The 22,975-nt window shown below is 37.1% G+C and overlaps 3 protein-coding genes across 7 annotated transcripts in view; 1 reads left to right on the top strand and 2 right to left on the bottom strand.

Annotated features, from left to right (window-relative positions):
• Window positions 1-1,008, top strand: part of LOC142350842 (neogenin-like) — a 97,374-nt gene extending 96,366 nt beyond the window's left edge. Inside the window, exon 24 of the mRNA XM_075402812.1 lies at window positions 303-1,008. Within this exon, the coding sequence (XP_075258927.1) occupies window positions 303-413 (111 nt within the window). The 3' untranslated portion in view covers window positions 414-1,008. The remainder of the gene's footprint in view (window positions 1-302) is intronic.
• LOC142350844 (cilia- and flagella-associated protein 70-like) overlaps window positions 928-22,975 on the bottom strand; it is a 111,855-nt gene continuing 89,807 nt past the window's right edge. For all 5 annotated transcript variants that reach the window (XM_075402813.1, XM_075402817.1, XM_075402814.1 and 2 more), the window contains 7 exons: window positions 18,726-18,852; window positions 17,207-17,367; window positions 15,585-15,754; window positions 9,007-9,168; window positions 8,387-8,548; window positions 5,824-6,063; window positions 928-1,266 (listed from right to left, as the gene is read on the bottom strand). In XM_075402813.1, coding sequence (XP_075258928.1) covers window positions 1,186-1,266; window positions 5,824-6,063; window positions 8,387-8,548; window positions 9,007-9,168; window positions 15,585-15,754; window positions 17,207-17,367; window positions 18,726-18,852 — 1,103 coding nt within the window. In that variant the 3' untranslated portion in view covers window positions 928-1,185. The remainder of the gene's footprint in view (window positions 1,267-5,823; window positions 6,064-8,386; window positions 8,549-9,006; window positions 9,169-15,584; window positions 15,755-17,206; window positions 17,368-18,725; window positions 18,853-22,975) is intronic.
• On the bottom strand, window positions 19,009-20,035 carry LOC142350845 (THO complex subunit 4-like). The gene has a single exon (XM_075402818.1). It carries the CDS (start codon window positions 19,956-19,958, stop codon window positions 19,293-19,295), a length of 666 nt encoding a protein of 221 aa, XP_075258933.1. The 5' UTR covers window positions 19,959-20,035; the 3' UTR covers window positions 19,009-19,292.

The following is a 22,975-nucleotide window of genomic DNA, read 5'->3' as shown; positions in this document are numbered from 1 at the left end:
AATCTGAAGGTATGCCACCCAAGCCTGTCGTTAACTTTCAAAACACAAGATTTTCGAAATATTTACCCTCTAAAATAAATTGCTTAGTTCCGACGTTCAGCCGCAACGATGAGCTTTGTATTGTTTCGATGAGGATTGCCTCCTTTCCTAATCCTATAAAGCAGAATTTTCATATCTGAAAACTATTGTTAACTTCTTTTTGCAATTTTCAAACTCAATCTGATCAACAGAATAGGGAATTTTGTATTTGCTTCTATCTTTACATGTCTATCTTTACATTATCCTCATTTTTTGTTTTGCAGAATTCTTCTGATCGGATGACGTCGGCAGCTACAGAAGAGGATGTGAATCAAGCAACGGAAAGAATGATGGAACTCATGAACAGAGTGAACCAAATCAGTAACAATTTGTGAACAAATAAAACAATTGGAACAAAACCAAAGTGGACATTATGCGATGGGCCTAGCTAACAACTTCGAACCTGGGGCAAATTATAGCACTACAGAACATCAGTAGAATCAACATAGATCAAAAATATCTAGTTATTGAAGCCCAGAGAATCTAAAATCCCCCTCAACCAGCACAGCGAAAAGCTGCTCACAATTCAGCTGCGAAAAAAGATTGTCACGGATTCGATATCAGAAAGCTTATGGTATTTCCGATGGAACGACCCCAACCAAAAATACTTTTGTCTGGAACTTGGGATTTTCTCCAAAAACGGGAAATTGGCAAAAATTGTTCGATTTCCAGCATTCAATAAATCGTTTGAATTATTCAACTTTCTCACAAATCAGGATTCGTTACAACTACTTTCAGATTTCAACAAACTGACCTTAAAAACTATCCAACCATTCATTGCAAAACTTAAAACCCTGACATTTATCGTTTCTCTGTCTTACAACAATTTTGTACCTTGTTTGAAAAAAGTATACAGAAATCAAATTTGAGGAAATTGGTTGTTTCTTTCTCTTCTATTTACAGTTGAATTTACAGAGTATCTTTGTACAATTACCTTTTTACAATAAAGATATACAACAGCAATGGAATTCCTTGATACAATCATAAAATGCGTATTAGAATTCATTAGATGAAAGGATGTGACAATGTTCATTTTGAAGTTTTCCGATCAACAGATCTGTGCAAGTCGTCTATGTCTACTGTTGAAATAAAGTTCTCGTGTAATCGCTAGAAGGATGGATCGCCGAAACCGACGGTTTTCTGCAGGTCGCGAATTTCTCTCAGGAGTTGGTCGTTTTCCAAACCCACCTAAAATATAACGCAGAAGTTTTAAGAACATAAACCGACTAATGTCGGAAGAATTGCTCTTGAACGACAGGCGGGTGGAAAAACACTTGTCCCGCCGGGGTTCAAACCACTGACCTCCAGCTCCTAAACCAGATGCACTTCCCACTCGACTATCAGGCCCTTTTTGCTTTGCTGCAACCCATTTTATATTAGCAACAAGCTTTACTTCGCAGTGAGAGCAATTAAGTTCACTCAAAAATTCCCGCGAAACAGACGGTTGAGGCCCATAAGTTTAAAAAATCTAAGGATAAAAAATGCTATTCAAAATATTTTGAAGCTCCCGTTTTCCGATTTAATGTTGGAAGACTTGCTCTCGAACGACAGGCGGGCGGAAAAACATTTGATCCCTCCGGGATTCGGACCATTGCCCTCCCTCATCATAACCATTTGCACTGCTGACTGCTCTATTTGGCCCTTATTTTTGCTATGTTGCAACTAACTTCATATTAGCAACAAGCTTTCTTTCGGAGTGAGAGCAATAGAGATCACTCAAAAATGAAAAACCAAAGCGTGAAAAAGTCACTTGAGAAGTCAAAAAATGTTCTAGAAAAACGCAAAATGGTCAAGCAAAAAATTTGCATAACAACGACCAACACGTTAACAATAATTGCTATGAACTTTGTTCAAGAGCAATTAAAAACCCAGATCAGTCTGCTTCAAAATTGGTCATCATGGTATCTGCTTGGATTTGAGGCTCCAAAACTGCTTTTCCATAGTCTGCAGTTTCCTCATTAAGGGCCCTTAGCCTTTAGTTACCAAATGAGACAATTAAACATAACCAACTAACGTCGGGCTAATTGCTCTCACGCGACCGGCGAGCGGTTGGCTTCGTCAGTAGCTAGCTACGATTTAATGAGACTAGCTTTAGCTTAATTGAAGGGGAGTGAAGTGAGTGCACCAGGGGAACCATTGGGTGGGGGGTGGATCGGTTGTTTGTGGGGCTCAACCTATAAGAACCGCCCTTCACACGATAAGTATACAAAACCAGACCAAAACCGAGACCATAAGTCTCGAAAATGGTTTCTGTGAATCGCGAACTTGAAGACTAGTGAGCTGAAAGGCTCCAAGAAAACTCGCATAAAAATCACATAAAGACCAACAGGACTAATGTTATTGCTACAAACTTCGTTTGAGAGCAATTAACAAAACATAGCTGGCAGATTGCCAGAAAATAGCCGCAATAGATTCGTAGATCGGCGGTCTAAAAGAACAGTAAAAAAGACAGACCAAAAAAATTCGTCTTTTCATTGAAGGCTGATCTGTTAGATTTTGATTAAAAATCTGTATAAGTTATTGCTGCCTCTATTAGCTGATCTCAAATAACCTTCATTTAGAGTGACACACACCCATTTGACCTTATCTCTTTGAATTAAAGTAAATAAAAGTCAATTTCAAAGTGAGGAAGTCATTTTTGAGAGTGAGGTAAGTCAAGTGTGACCAAAAATTTAATCACGCGCATGAACAAAAAACTCGCTCCACTAAGAGCGAAAAATGACGTCACACATGCATTTCAGTTGAAATTGCATGAACGAATGAACAAAAAGTGGCTGTGACGTCATATGGTCGTAACAAAAATCATGACGACGAAATAAAAAAACCAAGAGAAGGCCAATAATAGCCCCAGCTATCGCTGTGCGGCTATTAATAAAGTATTCAAATAGAGGAGAAATTTGGCTTGCGGAAACTAGTCATTAACTTCTGACTATTTTTAGCTTTTGCATTTTTAACTATACGAGGAGAATAAAAGAAGTACTTTGATTTGCCATACTTAACTTGATATGTGTAAAAAACATATGTGCAAAAAATTAACGTCGGGTGAATAGCTCTCAAACGACAGGCGGGGGCAATTAACTAAAGAGATGTAGCTTAGAAATGTTTTTATGGGAGCAAAAACCCGGACCTCATAGGGGTTCGAACCCATGCCCTCCCGTATAGCAGTAAGACATCTTTACCAATAAGCTACAACGGCTCTGAGCAACGAAGAAATGAAGAGTGAAAAGGTTATGAAGAAAAGTTACAGAATATTCTAGAACAAAACAGCAAAAATGGTCAAGCGAAAATGCTGCAAAAACAAGTTTACAATAATTGCTTCAAGCTTCGTCCGAGAGCAATTAAACCAGTATTGAACATACCCCGCAGATTGCCGGAAAATAGCCGCCGTTCATTCCCATAAACACGATTGGGTTGAAACAACAGAAAATAGTAAAATGATTTTTCTAAATATTTTAAAAGTGCGAACTATTTTGATGTCATCTCGTAGTTAGATATACTCCTGTTTCACAGTGAGAGGTTACAGGGACTAGTATCAATACCGATAAGTATTAGAGATAGTAACTTAGAGTTATAAGAAAAAAGTTCAGGTAAAAGGCATCTAAAATGGGGCTTTATGGGTTTATCCCTTAAAAAGCGGCAAATGAAGTAAAGCAGAACAAATTTTCGATTGACAAATTTACAAAAATAGGAGCCGATGAAAAGATGAGGGCGGCTATTAATTAGAAAGAACTTAATATTAAAATTATTGAAATCTGGGAAAAACTTCTGTATTTGCCGGAAACAGCCGCAATTGAATCCCATAACACCGATTAGGATTGAAGGAACAGAAAAAAATGAAGAATTGATTGATGTACAAAAAACATTCCTAACGTGCGCACTGTTTTGGTTTCATTTTATAGTTAGATATACACCTGTTCATGTTTCTCAATGAGAAGATAGAGGGAATAGTATTAATGCCAAAAAACAATTCGAGACGTTAGCTAAGACGGATCTTTTCCGTTTGTGCCCCCCCAGCTTAGTGGGCGCATATTATTTGCACCCCCCAGACGCACGTGCCATATTTTTACAGAATGATTTACTATAAAATGGCACGTGCTCTGTAACTGGGGGGCGCATAACGTACTGGGGGGGGGGGCACAAACGGAAAAGATCCGCTAAGACTTATAAGGACAAATTTCAAGAAGCCGCAATCTAAAATTGGTTTTATGGGTTTATCACGTTTCCATTTTGATTTGGTTTTTCGGTATAGACTTTGTTCAAATTAGACTAGACCTAGAATGAGCCATAAACGGTAAAATCACTTTAAAAACAACTCAGGAAATTTAAAAAAGCAAGAATCGAAGTCAAATTGCTGCATGTGAACAATACCCCACAATGGGGATTGCGAAATTTTGTGAAACACCATTTTCTCACTCTACTTTGAAATTGTAGTGAACAAAAATGCACACCGCAAAACCACTCGCTTATTCGCTCCACCTCATGTTTCGGCGAGATCAGAATCGTTTCTCCAATTTGACTTCAAAATTAATAAGTTTTAAAGTGCAAAGTCAGGTTATTGAGTGAGGTAAGTCACTTATGATCAAATCTAATCAAGCAAATAATCTTGAAACCTTTGCTGGAGAGAATGAGAAATGACGTCACGTGCCCAAACGACGTTAGTGAGAGGAAGAAGTCACTCAGAAAAAAAGGACTTTCTCAGCTTTGCTGTGTGAACAAATGTAAAACGAAAAATAGGGTTAGACGACGAAACAAAAAACCAAGCGCACAGCAATATATAGCTCCACTCAGCTTACAGCTATAAAAATGTGTGAACAGATCCCAAAAGCACAGCGCCCCAATACAATTCACATTCTCTAAATTAAAAAAAATTAGGACCGCTATAATTAATAGCCGGCTCAAAGATGAACATAAAACGTGTCCTCAAGACTAGTAAGGCCTGCGGCGAAAGAGCTGCTCAGCAACCTAACGCAATACTTTACCTCGTTATCCCGTTTTTGGGGACAGACGAAGTTAAAAGAGTCAGACGAAAAATCGGTCAAGTAAAAAATGGGTCAAAAAAGGACTAATATAATTGCTACAAACATCTTACAATCGCTTTTGTTTCAGCAAGACTTAATATCATAACAAGAGCAGCATAGATCATGGAAAATCAAGAACTGAAGCGTGAAAAAGTCACTCGAGATGTGAAATGGCGATAATGTTCTGGAAGAAAAGCTCAAAAACGTTCAAGCAAAAGCATAAAAACACACGTTTACAAGAATTGCTTCAAACTTCGTTATTAAATTATTTGGGAAGCCACAAACTGACTATAAAAATTGATATGAGCCAATTTTGTCCATAAAACACATTATTGGGCTCTCAAAAACACTTGTAATACTAATTGTGGAGGGTCAGATATAACTGTAGGTTTGATCATATTTCAAAAATACTTAAAAAAAGTTAACTACAAGCAAAATAATTGCGCCAAATTGACAAAAAATGGTGGGGCATATGCAACATCCTGTCAAAAAAGCATCCGAGTCAAAACGTCATTCAACGCAGCGTATAAACAAAAACTTATCTCGCCCGGCAAAAATTAGTTCACTTGTTCGTCTTCAAGTCAAAACGCTAGAACAGTATTTCCGGTTAAAAAAACTTCAATAGTTCGAGTCTTTAAAAACCAAGAGCAAACCAATATAGATTTGCTCAGCTCACAGCTATAGCAGCATATTAAAGACTAATTAAGTATATTCATCAAAACAATACCTTCAGTGCATATTTGTATGATTGTTCGGCCTCGAAAGCTCTTCCCGTTTGCAGACACACGAGGGTAAGATAGGCCCAGACCTCAGGATCGCGATTGTTTAGAATGTTGGCCTCGCAGAGGGCATCTTCCGCTTCTGGTAAAGCCCCTAGTCTGTAACAGGCCACACCCACGCCATGCCATGCAGTGCACGAAGGCGAGTCTCGGCAGGCAAGTAAGTACGTGCATTTGGCGTCCTCAAACTAAAACACACGTTTTTAGCAAATGGTTTCTCTAATGATTTAACTGCAAGTCATTAAATTTTTTCAGCTATTAAGATTTAACTTATTTTCAGAAGTCCGATATATCCAAAGAGTCTTGTTCCCAAAACTCCAATGGCGTTTTTAAATCGAAAACATACCCGGTAGATTGCCGGAAAATAGCCGCCGATGATTCCCATAAGCATGATTGGGATTGAAAGAATAGATAATGAAAAAAAAAGATTTTTGTACAAAAACATTTTTTAAGTCCGATTTATATTGATGGCATTTCGTAGTTGAACATAACGTACTTCTGTTTCTTAGAGAGAGGCTACAGGGGCTACTATCAATACCAATAAGCATAAGAGATGGTAACTAAGACTTATAGGAGCGACGTTCAAATAGCGGGCATCTAAAATTGGGCTTTATGGGTTTATCCCGTTTCTATTTCGGACTTCAATTTTTTATACTGACTCTGTTCATTTTGAATTGCTTTGCTGAGCAACTGATGTTCAAAATAACTTTTAGCAGAATGAGAGAAGAGAGAAACTAGCCTAGAGAAGTCAAAAAGATTTCACGCAAAATGTTGAAAAAGCGGCAAAATGAGGTAAAGCGAAACATTTTTTATTCGACGAAGTAAAAAAACAAACCAGGACAAGTCCTGACCTACAATTCAAAGAATTTTCATTGACTAAACAGAAAAACTAGACCTAGAATGGACTATGAGTGAATTGAGAAAACCATTTTAAAAAAAATCAGAACAAAAAAAATAAGAAATAAACAGAAAATCAATGTCAAAATGCCGCATGTGAACAAAAAACCACTACCGAGAAACCGAATTTTTCTTCAAACGCCGTTTTCTCACTCCACTTTAAAATTAGAGCAAAAAAATTCACGCCACGAAACCACTCGCTTTTTCGCTCCATTTCCTGTTTCGGCGTGACCAAAATCACTACTCCCATTTGACTTCAAAAATCATGAAAATGTGTGAACAGATCTTAAAAAACATAGCCGGAAGAATTCCGGAAACGACTCGAAGTAGAATTCCATTTACACTCCATCCAACTACTCATCACACAAACCGTGCCTCCACTAATTTATGATTATCTTCAGACAAAACCATAAAACAAAAAAGAAAAAACAAGAAAATCAAATAGTTAAAATAAGATTAATTTGATCAAATTTTGTCATAAATTGAGATCCTGAAATAACAATTTCTACCAAAATTACTTCATCAAAACAACTAGTACTTACTAAAACCACTTATGAGAATTCTTTAAAAACACTAAGCCAAATAATGAAAAAAAGCTCTTACAAACAACTTGCACTAAAAACCTGGAAAAAGTTAATAATTTTTTAATATTACAAAAGCATATAAATCCAAAGAAAATTACTTTCTGCCAATAGGGTATCCATATGCTCGCAAAACAATAGGAAAGTCACAATAGGCTAAGAAACTTGTCTAAATTTTAGAAAAAAGTAAAACTGCAAAAAAAAATTGAGAAAAATTATTAAAATTTCTCAATTTTTCTGCCATTTTTCCTAAGAAAAAAATGATTTATACCAACAAAACTTTATTCAATTGGTATCTGAACATTCCCTAAGTAACAAGCTTCTATTCAAATCCAACTTAATGCAGTAAAACAAAAAACACGCAAAAAAACCATCAAATTTCGTCTAAAAATCAGCAAAACTGATCAAAAACCTCCAAATTAGCATTAAACTCAAATTAACTACTTGAAACCTTCAATTCCTATCAAAACAAGCCTAAAAGTAATACAATATCATTATCAAACCTCATAACCATCAAAAATTGCAAAAAAAACTGCTTTTAAAAGCCGCACGTGAACAAAAAAAAATTTCGCTCGCTTAGAAAATTTTTTCACACATCAATTTCTCGCTCTCTCAAAAACAGCGGTATGAACAAAAACCACTCTCTTTTCGCTCCGCTCTTCACTTTTGTTCAGCACCAAAATCACTCCAAATTTTTTCACGCGTTTCATTTCCCGCTTCAAAAATCACTCCAATAAAATTGATTTAAAAAAAGGACTTCTCCAATACTCCTCTTCGAGTCGTAAAAAGACAGCGCCCCAATACAATTCAAATTCTTTGAATTGTAAAAAAAATAGGAGCGCTATAATAGCCGGCTGAGAAGATGAGGGCGGCTATTAATAATGTATTTTACATTCCTGTCACAAAAGTGGAACGGGGTAGGAGGAATGTAATTGCAAATCAGCTGTTTTCTTTCAGCCATTTCGCCTCCAAATTTAAAGCAACTACCAATATATTCTTTGAATGGTAAATTAAAGGGTGCAATGCTACGTACCCTGCCCTCTGCAAGGTAGATTGAGGCCAGTCTGAGATATATGGCGTGCATCTGTGGAGACGGAGGTGAGAATGAGAGAACCCTCTCGTAGGACACTCTGGCCTCCTCCTTCTCCCCTCTCAGGAAATGCACGTGTCCATCCAATGACCAAGCATCTCCACTCTGGCAACGCAAAAATATTATGCAATGAGATACATCCATCATGATGATTAAGCCAACGTTAAAAAGGTAATTCACAGTATGCACTATTTTCAATTTCATTCAACCTTTTGTTTTTGTCGATGAATTCGAAGTATTTTCGCATGAACGCGATTCTTCCATCATCATATTAATCAGCCAATCGATTTAAATTGGGCAGTGAAGTGCAAGCTAAAACTTCTGTTCCGCCACTAACACTTGAAGATTTCACTTCTCGTGTCGAAGTCATTTCCAAATTACGTAGTTATGAAAAATTTTCGACAAGCACATCAACCTCTCCTTTCTCAGAATCATGACCACGAAACGACCATAGATTAAACACTGTTCAATTATCAACCTAATACAATCGACAACTTATTAGTAAGAAGCAAAATAAATTTTCTTGTGTAATAATTATCATGACCTCAAGCAATTTAACTCACCTTGAAGTCTATGGAAATTGCCTGACGGGCACTCTTCTCCGCCTGCACTAGGTTGCCCAGTTGCAGGTTGAGTCTGGCTAGAGACAGATGGTATAGCAAGGTAGCTCCTCCTCCTCCTTGACTCACGCTTGTCAATTCATGGCTCAGGGCTCGATCCGCAAGCTGAAAATAATAATGACAAGTTCTGAAACGTCGCAATTATTTTGCAGTAGTTCTGATAATTTTTTACAACTTCATAACTGCGAACTTTTCCTTTTTAAATTAAAACATACCCGGCAGATTGCCGGAAAATAGCCGCCGTTGATTCCAATAAGCATGATTGGGATTGAACGAATAGAATATATTGAAAAAAAAAAGATTTTTGCACAAAAATATTTTTTAAGTCCGATTTATTTTGATGGCATTTCATAGTTGAACATACTTCTATTTCTTAGAGAGAGGCTACAGGGGCTACTATCAACACCAATAAGCATAAGAGGTGGTAAATAAGACTTATAGGAACGACGTTCAAATAGCGGGCATCTAAAATTGGGCTTTATGGGTTTATCCCGTTTCTATTTCGGACTTCAATTTTTTATACTGACTCTGTTCATTTTGAATTGCTTTGCTGAGCAACTATGTTCCAAATCACTTTTAGCAGAATGAGAGAAGAGAGAAACTAGCCTAGAGAAGTCAAAAAGATTTCACGCAAAATGTCGAAAAAGCGGCAAAATGGTAAAGCGAAAAAAAGTTTGACGAAGTAAAAAAAAACGAGCGCAAAAATAGCCGGCTGAGAAGATGAGGGCGGCTATTAAAACATAGCTGGCAGATTGCCTGACAATTCCCGCGAAACAGACGGTTGAGGCCCATAAGTTTAAAAAATCTAAGGATAAAAAATGCTATTCAAAATATTTTGAAGCTCCCGTTTTCCGATTTAATGTTGGAAGACTTGCTCTCGAACGACAGGCGGGCGGAAAAACATTTGATCCCTCCGGGATTCGGACCATTGCCCTCCCTCTTCATAACCATTTGCACTGCTGACTGCTCTATTTGGCCCTTATTTTTGCTATGCTGCAACTAACTTCATATTAGCAACAAGCTTTCTTTCGGAGTGAGAGCAATAGAGATCACTCAAAAATGAAAAACCAAAGCGTGAAAAAGTCGCTTGAGAAGTCAAAGAGTGTTCTACACGAAAAGCGCAAAATGGTCAAGCAACAAATTTGCATAAAAAAAGACCAACACGTTTACAATAATTGCTATGAACTTCGTTCAAGAGCAATTAATAAACTTTATTTAGAAATCAAATGTCAAATACTAATGCCCTTCCAATAACATCGCTTTTAATGATAACATTAGAATAATCTCTATTTGATTTCATTTAGAGTCTACATTCTCAATTTAGACTTAAAAATTGAGTGCAGAAGTCATTTTATTGTGTGAGGTAAATCATGTAAGTTCAAAGGACCTGTCATGCGATTAACCTAAAAACCATGGAAAAATGCAGTAACAAATGGCACCACGCACACGTAGAAGTAACAAAAAAGTTACAATTTGACTTTTTGGCGCAGATAAATTGCTCGCAACAAAAATAACGAAGACAAAAACAACAGCTAGAAGACTCGGAATACACTCGGAGCAAAAACTGTTCAGCCACAGCTGACGGTCATTTATTCAACGAAATAAACGGTTTTCTTAATCTTAGTGATAGTTTTTAGAAATCATTTACCAATCAATTTCAAAACAAGTAACTAACTGAGGAAAACTGACGAAAGAACAGTATGAAAATCAGATCAAAGTTTTTCTTGAAAATTCTTCACAAGTAACGACTACAAACAATTTATTCACAACAGATCTTGCAATGAGTTTCTTTTAAATCATTTACGGCATGTATAATTGGGGGAAAAACAAAAGGAACTATGCCTAATCATTAAACCTGGCGAATGGATACAAAAACTAAATTTGAAACCTGATACTTTTCTAAACAAAAATCTGTACTACAAGTTGCGAGGTCCCAAACTGAGTTCTAGTGAAATCTTGTAACATCCACGGAGCCAAAACAGCGATTACCAACACAAGCACACACAACAAAACAAACCAATAAGGTTAAAACATACCCGGCAGATTGCCGGAAAATAGCCGCCATTGATTCCCATAACCAAGATTGGCATTGAAAGGAGAAAAAAATAGTCAAAAAATGATATTCGTACAAACAATTTTAAAATGTGAACTATTTTGATGTCATTTTGGAGATGAACATACTCCTGTTTCGTAGTGAGACCACAAATAGGCTAGTATGGAGTTGCGGGCATCTAAAATTGGGCTTTATGGGTTTATCCCGTTTCTATTCCTGATTTCGTTTTTGGATACTGATTCTGTTCATTTTGAACTGCTTTGCTGAGCATCTGCTGTCTAAGAACACTTTCAGCAGAATGGGAGAGTCAAACTAGACTAGAGAAGTCAAAAAGATTTCACTCAAATGTTGAACAAGCTGTGAACTAAGGTAAAGCGAAAAATTTGTATTTGACGGAAAAAAATAGGAGCGCTATGTTAGCCGGCTGAGAAACTGAGGTGGTTATTAAAAGAGACACAAAATACTCAGAGGGGCAAAAATTCAATTTAGTCAGTCAAATTTCTCCGAAAAAACAATCTAAAACACTCCAAAATCAAATTGGGTAAACGTAAAATAAGCCACAGTCAGCTACCTTCTTTAATGAAAAATTACTACTGCATAGTATTCGAGTCAATAATACAGGTGAAAAAGTTAAGCGAGTCGTTTTGGAGTGTGAAGTTTTTCGCTCTAATTTTGAGATTGGGTAGGAAAACAATTTTTTTTCTGTTCTTTCAATCGCAATCGTGAATGATTTTTATCAATATTCAAATTTTTTTTCTGTTCTTTCAATCTCAATCGTGAATGGTTTTATCACTAATATTTTTCGTCATTGCTTCAAGAGAAATGGTACGCCACGTTAAATTGAGAAAAATTTTGAGGCTTCAGTTTGAGCAACGTTTCTTCAGAAAAATAATCAGATTTAATTTTTCAAGCAAAATTGGCTTAAACTACTAGCTCAGTTTTTGTCAGTTTAACGTGGCGTATCATTTCTCTTGAATAAATGACTAAACAATATTACAGAAAAAACAATTCACGATTGCGATCGAAAGAACAGATAAAAATTAACATTAGTACGCAAACTTTTTTAAAATGCGAACTATTTTGGGGTCTCTTCTTAGTTGAACATACACCTGTTTCTTAATAAGGAGACACATGGGCTAGTACAAACAGCAATAATAATTAGAGATGATTACAAAGGTAACTAAAGGAACAAAGAGGGCATCTAGAATTGGCCTTCATCCAATTTCCATTTTTGTTTTCTTACCCAACTTCGAAATTAGAGCGAATAACTGCACACCCCAAAACAATTCGCTTTTTCGCAAAATTCCTCAATCTACCTGACCAAAATCAACACTTTAATCATCAAAATACGACCAGGTGTTAAAGAGAGCGCCCAATAAAAAACATAGCCGTTAGATTGTCGGAAAATAGCCGCCGCTGACGCGCTAGACGCACATCAGGATTGAAACAAAACATAAACGACTAACGTTGGGCGAATTTCTCTCAAGCGACCGGCGGAAGGTTGCCTTCGTTAGTAGCTAGCAATAGTTTAGTGAGGCTAGCTTTCGCTTGATTCGACTCTGCAACTTTTAGTTTTCTAGCCTTGTTAGTAAATAAATCAAATAAAAGACAGATATTTCAAAAATTTGCAAATAATGCAAAATTTGAAAAAGCTTCCAGATTTCGCACTGAAAAGGTTCAAGACTACTTTTTTCTCTGGAGTTACGTCAAGTAACCCATCTGCGAGACTTGAAAAGCTTCGTTGGCCAGTAATGATTGGTAAATTCAGAGGACAAAAATATTCAAAAAATTTTAAAATCGCAGATTTTAACAAAAATCTTGCTAAAATTCAATATAGTAAAATCTTCAAAACCATTTTACTGTCTCAAAAAACTATACATTATTCCTATTTCAAGCTTTAAATAGTTTCACTGGTTCATAAAGATCCATAAATTTGGAATAAGATGAGAATTTTCCGAGAATTTGAAAAAAAAAATAAATTTTATCAAAAAATTTCAAAAGTTGCAGATTAAAATATATATAACCATTCCATTAACTCTATAGAAAATATGCGAAAGCTTTTCATCAAACCTTGGAGGAGGAATGGTAAAGGAAAAAAGATAAAAAATTCAAAAAGATTCAAGAAACTGATTTTAAAAAATGCTGATAATAAAATCTTGAAAAACATTTCATTACAACTATACGCTATGCAGTAACATATAATCAAACCCTAGAGGAGGTTATGTGGCTCTTGAGGCTGCAGAAACCTAAAAAATGACAAAAAAAATTCAAAAAACTTGAAGAAAATTGCAAATTGCATAAAAAACTGCTAAAGTTTGTGATAATAAAAGCTGAAAACTAATCCATTGTCAAAAAACATTTTCCAGTAACCTATTATCAAACCCTACCGGAGATGTTCTGTTAGGCTGAAAAACCTGAATAATAACAATAAATGTCAAAAAAATTGCTTTGTAAAAAATGCTAAAATTCGTGGTGTTGAAATCTTGAAAAACATTGCATTACATTTAGAAACTACACAGTAACCTATCATCAAACCCTAGAGGAGGTTCCTCGGCTCTTGAGGGTGGAGAAACATAAAAACCGACCAAAATTTCTACAAAAACTTGAAAAAAATGCAAGTTCTATAAAAAAAATCGCTAAAATTTGTCATTAAAAATTGAACGCTATTCCATGGCAAATAAAAAATTTTCAGTAGCCTATTATCAAAACATTAAGGAAATTTTCTGGCCCCTGCGGAGGGAAAGCCTTGAATAATGGAAAATGACAAAAAATTGAAGAAATTTGCACGTTTTTCTAAATAAATGCTAAAACTCGTGATGTTAAAATGATGAAACCATTCCACTACCACTAGAAACTATGCAGTAACCTATTATAAAACCCTAGAGGGAGTTCCTTGGCACCAGGCGCTTAAAGAACTCAAAAATGACAAATATTTTCAATAAACAGTCGGGGTGTCTTCAACCTCTAAAAACTGCCTTCAAACCATAAGTAAGTCTCCAAAAAAGTTTGAGCTGAAACAGAGCTGAAAGGCTCTAGGAGCACTTGATGCCCGCTTGGCGCTACCTGTTCATCCCGTTTTTGAGGAAGAAAAGTCAAAAGCGTCACGAAAAATCGATCAAGCGAAAAATTGCATAAAAAGGACCGACAGGGCTAACATAATTGCTACAAACTTCGTTTGAGAGCAATTAAAACGGAGAGCTTGAAATTGACAAAATTTTCCTGAGTTTTCCCAAGTTTCAATAATTGTTCTATTCAGTGTGCAGTATCAGTTAGATTCTGAACCTATACTTACTTCAGCTTCTAAACTCGAGGGTATTAAGCGCAATACTAATATCAGCTATCAATCGCTCTAATGAACTTTGATAACTTAATGCACTATGAATTAATTACTAGGCTTTATCGGTTTATCCCGCTTCTTCTGATTTTGCTCTTTTGACATTAACCGTATTCACTACATTGCGTACTTCAATGCGTGAAAGAATTTTGAATCCATTTAGTTGAAACAGTGAGTGAGGTAAATGAGAAGTCAAACGAGAAAATCGTGACTTATCTAAAAAAAAAAACGTGCTCAAAAGGTTAAAGCGAAAAAAAGGGAGAGCGCCTAAATAAACGCTGTTTGAGGCGCTGACGGCGGCTATGAATAATTGTAAAATAAGCGTGCGGAGAAGATGAGGGAGGTAAACAAAAAATCTTAAAAAACTGCAAGAAAGAGCCGCATTTCTATCGGTTTATCCAGTTACGTTTGATTTTGCTCTTGACATTGACTGTATTCACGACATGGCGTAACTCAATGAGTCAAAGAAATTAAAATCTATCAAGTTGAAACAGTAAGTGAGTTAAGTCACGACTCAAACGTGAAAATCCTGACTTATGTAAATAGAAAAACATGATCGAAGGGTAAAACGAATTTTAAAAAAAGAGCCTAAACGATAGCCGTTGAGAGGCTGACGGCTGCTATTAAAAAAAGACACACACTTTACAATAATCTCTTTAAACTTCGTTCTATACCAATAAATTTCACAAAACCGCTAAAAAGCGTCTAGAACGGCGAAATCACAAAAATAGAACAAGATTGAACTAAAAGTCTAACAAGAAGTTAAGCATAAACTTTAAAAACTGCTTCAAAAAAGTGGCATGTGATCAACAAATTTTGCTTAAAAATAATCGATCGATCAAGGAAAGGATTCTCCACCAAAACTTATCTTCGAGTCGTAAAACACTTCGAGCGCACTTTTACAACTCAAATTCTTTGAATTTTATTTAAGAAAAAAGAGAGCCTAAATAATAGCCTTCGATAGGCTGACGGCTGCTTTTAAAAATGAATCACTTCAAAAACAAGTCTGATTTAAAATAGTGGGTTCCCCCGATTCCATTTAGCCTTCATATAGCATCAAATAGTACGCACGAATAGCGCTCAATATTTCGATTGCTGTCCAGTGGAAACAAATGTGGCAATACTTGTCAGTACCTTTAATGCATTAATATCGAGCAGAAATTGGGCAGTGATCATGTAGATGCTCTGTTCAGGCAAGGGTGGCTCTGAGCTTCTCTCTGCCCCCTCCTCTCCTCCATCTTCACCAGTGAATCCACTATTGGGATCACCTTTACCCACCGCTGGGGTCTGATTACGCGAGGCATCTTAACGGATAGAATTGTGTATTAATATAGTGCTAATATGTGTAACAACAGATAATAACGTAGCAGCGAGGGAAAAATTTGTATGTCCTGAATATTAAAAGAAATCAATTTCAGCAAAACACAGAAGAAAATACGACTAAGTTTTTCATACGGCCCTTTGATTGTATTGATTAGTATTAACTGGCTGAAATGCAAAAACATAACTGACTAATGTCGGGCGAGCTCTCAAACGACCGGCAAGCGGTTGGCTTCATCAACAGCTAACCACGGTTTAGTGTCCTCAGGGCGCAACCTCTTTATCCCGTTTCTGAATACGAAAGTCATATGAGTCAGACGAAAAATCGGCCACGCGAAAAATTGCATAAAAGACAAACAGGATTATTATATTTGCTACAAATTGCTTTTGATAGTAATTAACAATGGTTTCCTAAAAGTGCCTGTTAGATCATTTATGATAAAAAAATTTCAACTATAACTCATTGATAATAAGGATCAGAGATGGTGACATTACGCCACATAACAGCAGCTGAAGTGCGGAACCAACAAATAGAGAGAGAGAGAGAGAGAGATAAAACGTGAACGAGAAAGAGAGAGAAGGAGAGAGGAATATCTTCCATGATTGGTTTCGACACTGCAACTTCTAGTTTTCTAATCTTGTTAATAAATAAATCATATAGAAAACTGAAAAAGGCAAAATTAAAAAGTTTTGAACTCCGCAAGAAAAAAAAATCAAAACCATTTTTTGTCTCAAAAATTCTGTCAAGTAACCCATCTCCGAGACTTGAAAAATTTCGCTGGCCAGTAATGGTCGTTAAACTCAGAAAAGGACAAACATTGAAAAAATTGCAAATTTTAACAAAATCTAGCTAAAATTCAAGACAATAATATCTAAAATAGTATAAATTTGAGTTTTTAGCAAGCGGTTGTTCGTCAGTAGCTAGCCACTGAGGGGGGGGGGGGGTGGGTGCACCCGGGGCTGATTGGGGGGGGGTTACACTGGGGTGGGGGCAACAGCGCGGTGGGGGCAATAGGGGGGTCAACAGTGGGGGTGTCTACAACCTCTAAGAACCTCCCCTCACACCATAAGTATAAGTATGAGTCTCCAAAACAGTTTGAGCTGAAACAAAGCTGAAAGGCTCTAAGAGCACTTAATGCCCGCAGGGCGCTACCTGTTTATCCCGTTTTTGAGGACGAAAAGTCAAAAGTGTCGGACGAAAAATCGGTCAAGTTTGAGAGCAATTAATCAGCTGCTATCTTCGAACCATCAAATCAGAACGAAAATGTAGCGCAGCAACTACGGTTCAATTAAGTTGTCGGTAAACAATTTTTGATTTACCAATGAGAAATTCACATTGTGTTACAGATTACTGGTTCGAATTTTGACGTTATTTTCTCATTACTAGACAAATTTGAAATGTAAAGCCTAATCGTATAACAAAATCCATCCCTCACCTTTCCCCTTCTTCTTGGCAGTGTCTTTTCCTCCTCCGGCGGGTGGGTTGGGACTGGCCGCTGTCGCCTTGGCCGCACTGTTCAGATTGGATCTCTTGGCAGCTGTGGCTGACCCAGTAGACGTGTTGCCAGGTGCATTATTCATAGCCGACGAGCTGGATCTAAATACCATCAATTAAATCCATAAGCCTTGTTCCGAAAACTTAAAAGCTTTGTTCTGTCTCCGTTTGTATGTCTGTCTACATTTGTTTTGGAACACAATGAGCAACGTCATCTTTTTTTCAACAAGACAAAAGCAACTTTGACAGATCTCTTTGAACAAGCATAGAAATAAGTTGATCACAAGAACTGACGGTGCTGTTTTTACATTTATTTGCAAGCAGACTACTACAAACATAAACCGACTACTGTCGGAAGAATAGCTCTTGAACGACAGGCGAGGCAATTTAATTCAGGGCTATAGCCTAGATAAATTTTTCTTTCAGGGTGCAAAAATAGTTTACCACGCCTGGATTCGAACAATTGACCTCCCGCTCCCTGACCAGAAGCATTGCTCACTCGGATATTAGGGCCTTCTTTTTGCTATTCTGCAATCGATTTTATTTTTGAGTAACAAGCTTTACTTCGGTGTGAGAGCAATAGAGATCAACAATGATCAAATTGATCAAAAATTCAAAAATGAAGAACGAAAGCGTGAAAAGTCACTTGAGAAGTCAAGGAATGTTCTAGAAGAAAAGGGCAAAATGGTCAAGCAAAGAATTTGCATGAAAAAGACCAACACGTTTACAATAATTGCTATGAATTTCGTTCAAGAGCAATTAAAAACATACGCGGCAGATTGCCGGAAAAAAGCCGCGATAGACGCTTGTGGCCTCCCATGAATTGAAACAACTAAAGAAATAAGATTAACAGATCGACCACAAGCTTTTTAATAGACCACTAGTCTTTTTGGGCTAGATTCGGACTTTCATTTTTATGAGACACATTTGCTCTACAAGGAAAAAGCCCTAATGGAGCTTTTTCAAAATTAATATTCCATATTAAAACTCGAGACTCGTTTGGCACTACTTAGATGCACACTATTGATCTTTAACTAGTAAATGTTCAGAAAATTTAAAGTTCCATGAGTGAGGTCAGAAGTCATTTTTTTGAGCGAGGTAAGTCACGCAATTGACCTAAAAGCAGAAATGACGTGACGAACACAAATTTCAACTGCAAAGCAGTAGAAGTCACTGAAGTCATTGAAAAAGTCAATTCCAAGAAGTCACGGTAAGACAAAACAAAAATCTGTTAGAAGGTAAAAAAAATTAGGAGCGCAATAATAGCCGCCTGGAACTGCTGACGCGGCTATTAAACACATCCATCTTAAATTGCGTTTCTTCCTACCCTAGGACGCCTAACCAGTTCTCGACTTGATTAAGGGACTCAGAATTTAACGCTTTTATTTATGACGCAATATGTTGTACAACTCGAAGCCGAACATAGATAAAAATTATCAGCACTGAATATTGCATTTAACCTGTTTAGACCACTGGCATTCAAATCGTCTCCACCGGCAACACCACTTCCTGGTTTCTGCACCTCCCCAGTTGATTGATTGGGGTCTCCAGCTGCCAAAACCGTATCGTCCAGGGTCAACAGATCACCTGAACACAAGATCATTTGTAAACACTTTTGGACAGTTTCGAGTTTGCTTTCTGAACATGTCTTGATTAATTCTGATCAAAGCTTCGATCCTCTCCTAAATTTAATCAAACAGTTCTAATTGTTCAACCAACTTCCTCAGGGAGAAAAGAAAAATATGATGTGCCAATCAGACGTGAATTAAATGTACAACAGAAAAGGAAAAATGACAAAGATAACAGTATAACAATGATCGAGAGCAAATTTTGACACAGAAAGAGATAATTATAAATATCATACTCGAATACTGCAACGGCAGCTACAAACACAGCAAGTAAAAACGCAGAGTCATATCAGTGATGCAACTTTTCAGATTGAATTGATACTCGAGCTCCAAAATCAGTCGTGTAATTTTTTGGTTGTTTTTTGATGTTGTCTGAGAAAATTTTCCTCTTCGTCCTTTCTAGCCCGATTTAGTCATGCTGTCCAATTCAGCATCCAAGTCTTCTTTAGATGGAGCTGGTTGTCGTCCACCACGTCCACGACCTCGCTGACCACCTCGTGATCCGCGGAATCCTCCTCCCCTTTGGCGATCCGATCCATAACCGCCGAAATCTCGTCGAGATCCCATGGAACCTCGGCCGAAGCTTCCTCCGTCATCACGCATTGTGGATCCACTCATCATAGACATGCCTCCCGATATCTCGATTCTCATTGCTCGACCATCTAAAGGTACTCCATTGTACTTCCTCAGAGCTTCCATTGCACTTGCAGGTCTGACATATTGAACATCAGCGGTTCCCATTGATCTCCCATGCTCGTCAAAATGGACAGCGAATTTTCTGATGTCGCCAAATTCGCTGAAAAGTTCCCCGATATCTTGGTTTGAAACTCCATAGTCCAAATTGCTAATGTAAAGAGTGGATCCTGAGCTCATTCCAGTCTGGGACCTTTTCTCGATCATTCCTCCCCTTGGACGTCCGCCAAATCCTCCGCCATTATCCCTATTGCCGCGAAAGCTGCCACCTCGGTTCGAGTTTCCTCGACCACCAGCTCCCCTGCCACCTCGGCCTCGTCCGGGGAATCTGATTCCTTTGTCTTTGATGTAGGAGTCGAGACTAGTATCCATATTTTAGATAGTTATCGAGTTGGATGACAAGTAAAATCAAATCAACTATCTGAAAAGAAACCATAGTCAATATACAAAGCAAAAGATTCAATCTACTGGTTATCGGCGCAACCACAGTACATATCTGTTCGCTACGGATTCAGACGCAACACAACATCCACCCCGTCAATCTGCAATGCTATCTATACAGATAAGAAACATAATTGTTGTCTCGGCAAACATCATACTTACCAAATAATAAATGGGAAATAGACATCGAGCGCTCTCGAAGAACCTTGATTAAATAGTGCAAGTATAGACAGTGAAAAAAAATTATCGAATTAAAATGGTGCTTTAGATGAACATTCGCACGCCACAAAAACTTTTCTATGAGACGGCACCCTAATGTTTCAACTAGTTTATCAGAAACGGAAAACTTTTTTTTATACACAGTATTATGTAGCAATGAACTACAATTCACTTTTTTCTATAAAAACGCCCTATATGAACTATGATAAGGATAATAAATTAAGATCAACCGTTAACTGGGAATTCATAATTTTGTTTCAATTAGAGGAGCAAATATAGCTTCCATCATTAATTTCTAATGTTGACAGCAGTTGTTAAAACTCAAGTATATTTAGTATTACACACAACATCTGGACTTGCATGACTCTATCGACATAAAAAATAATTATATAAAGTTGTCATTCCTGAAAGCTTCGACTAAGCCAAAAGAAGGATCTTTCTCATTATCGACCCCCCCCCCCCCTTATGGCATGTTTACGGTAATGGGGGTTGAGATTATATGGTAATGGGGGTTGAGAGGTTTATGGCACAAAAGACACAAAAACTGAACTAACATAGCACGCAGATTGCCGGAAAATAGCCGCCGTTGACGTGCTTGATACACATCGACACATCGGGATTGAAACAGAAAAAGAAAAAAAAAGAGGAGACAAATTGACCGAATTTTTTTATCTGACCAAATTTACCGAATTTAAATTGACCGAATTTAAAATCCATTCAGTGAGCGATGTAAGTCAGAATTCAAACGTGAAAATAATGACTTGTATAAAACGAAAAACGTGATCAAAAAGTAAAGCGAATTAAAAAAAAAGGAAAGCGCCTAAATAATAACCGTTGAGAGGCTGACGACGGCTATTAATAGCACACTACGATCGGAGCAATTGCATACAGGCTACAAGTCGGGTTTTGTCTGTAGCTTGATACAGTTGGCATTAAGGCGCTATTTTTCACAAGCGACCGTAAAATTAAGTTTTAAACCACTCTCAGTTAAATTTAAGAAAGGAACAACTGAAAAACTTCAAAATCTACTGGACGTAACAATTGACTGATTTCAAAGCTGCATAGACGCTCATTTAACCTATCCATCTCATATTAGATTTCAATAGAAAAAAACGGAGTTCTTAAGCAACCGGCAAGCGGTTGGCTTCGGTAGTAGCCAGCTGGAACTTACGGATGCTAGCGGGGGGGGGGGGGGGGGGGGGTAATGGCGGAAGACGGGACGTGGTGGTGGTCAAGCGATGGGGTTTGGAGGGGTAAACGAGATGGTAGGGGGGTTGGATCCAATTGGTTGACAAAAGGGTTGACTGTGGGAGTATTGGGGGGATCAGTTTGACGAAAAAGATTAATTCGAAAGAAAATCTCGAAAACTAATGACCACACGCACACAATTCAATATAGCGATTTTATGAAGTAATGAACAAGATGTTGAGTTCAGGTGAGCCTGATGTTACAATTCGTAACAAAAACGTTGATAAAATACAAGAGAACCTCAAAAGTAACTCCGCACAGCTATTCCTATTGCAGCTATTGAACTCGATCAAGACCGAGTTTAAAAAAAGGAAAACTCCCAACAGATTGCCCAACAGCTTGCCGTGAAATGCCCAACGTTGCCGGGAACTTGCCGCAATTCATTCCAACAACCCCGCTCATGATTGAAAAAAAAACAGAAAAAAATGAAATAATTAATTTACAAAATATTTTTTTATAAATTGGTCTTTTGAAAAATATTTTTAAAGTGCAAACTTTTTTGATGGCATTTCGTAGTTATACATAATCTATTTCTCAATTAGGATTTTGTTTCTCCAGAATCCAAACCAATACACACTAGAGTAGGAAACTAAGAACTATAAGAACAAAGTTCAAGTAGTCCGCGTCTAAAAATCGGCTTCATCACGTTTCTATTTCCGATTTCATCCCGATTCTATTCCGGATTTCGTTTTTAAGACTCCATTCATTTTAGGTTGCTTGGCTGAGCAATGGCTGCTTAAAAGCACTTTGGGCAGAATGATCGAAGAATAAAACTAGCCTAGAGAATTCAACTCGATTTCAAACAAAATGTTGAAAAAGCTGTGACTTATGAAATGGAAAAAATTATTCGACGAAAAAAAAGCATGACAGGACACGTCCTGAATGAATTACACCGAGAATTGAAGCAGCTGTAAACCAGTATATTAGCCTCATCAAAAGCAGCCTTTGTTCAAGAACAAATTATATATCAAGACCTTTACGAATATGAAAAAAGCACAAAAATCGATACAATTTTTGTTCATTTATTTATAGAAAAATAGTGTTATCGAAGTTAATATTCTCTACAAACTCAACTTGAGAAGACCAACGCATAATGAGAGTTGAGAAAGCTATTACCCACATTGTAGAAAACCTATGTAGACAAAGTAAAAGGACAACACAAATAACGGAGGACAAAAAACGACATCTACTATTGTCAAGGAAAATTAGTGGCATCAAAGCCAATAAAACACTTGAAACAAGAACTGTTCAAAATCTACTGAATTTTCTATCAATAGAAAGCATACCTCAACTTTCGTTAAAATAATTGGGGCACCAACTAAGTAAAGAAGGAACAAAAGCAGGTAACAATGACAAGTTCAAAAAATGTCGCAAAACAAATGGTGTCAGAGCCGATTAAATCATTCGCAATCAATTTAACATATCAACAATAATCACTAATGCCTGAAAGAACAAATGTGAAATAAAATTTATGAGACTAA

This window comes from Convolutriloba macropyga, chromosome 12 (assembly GCF_964194025.1).
Source record: "Convolutriloba macropyga chromosome 12, txConMacr16.3, whole genome shotgun sequence".
In the NCBI taxonomy this organism is placed as follows: Eukaryota; Metazoa; Xenacoelomorpha; order Acoela; family Convolutidae; genus Convolutriloba; species Convolutriloba macropyga.
Note: the sequence above shows the minus strand (reverse complement) of the source record. Positions and strands in the feature narration are given on the sequence as shown.

What these genes read in the sequence shown, in the direction of transcription:
- LOC142350845 (XM_075402818.1), bottom strand. Translation starts at nt 19,958, where the DNA reads ATGGATACTAGTCTCGACTCCTACATCAAAGACAAAGGAATCAGATTC.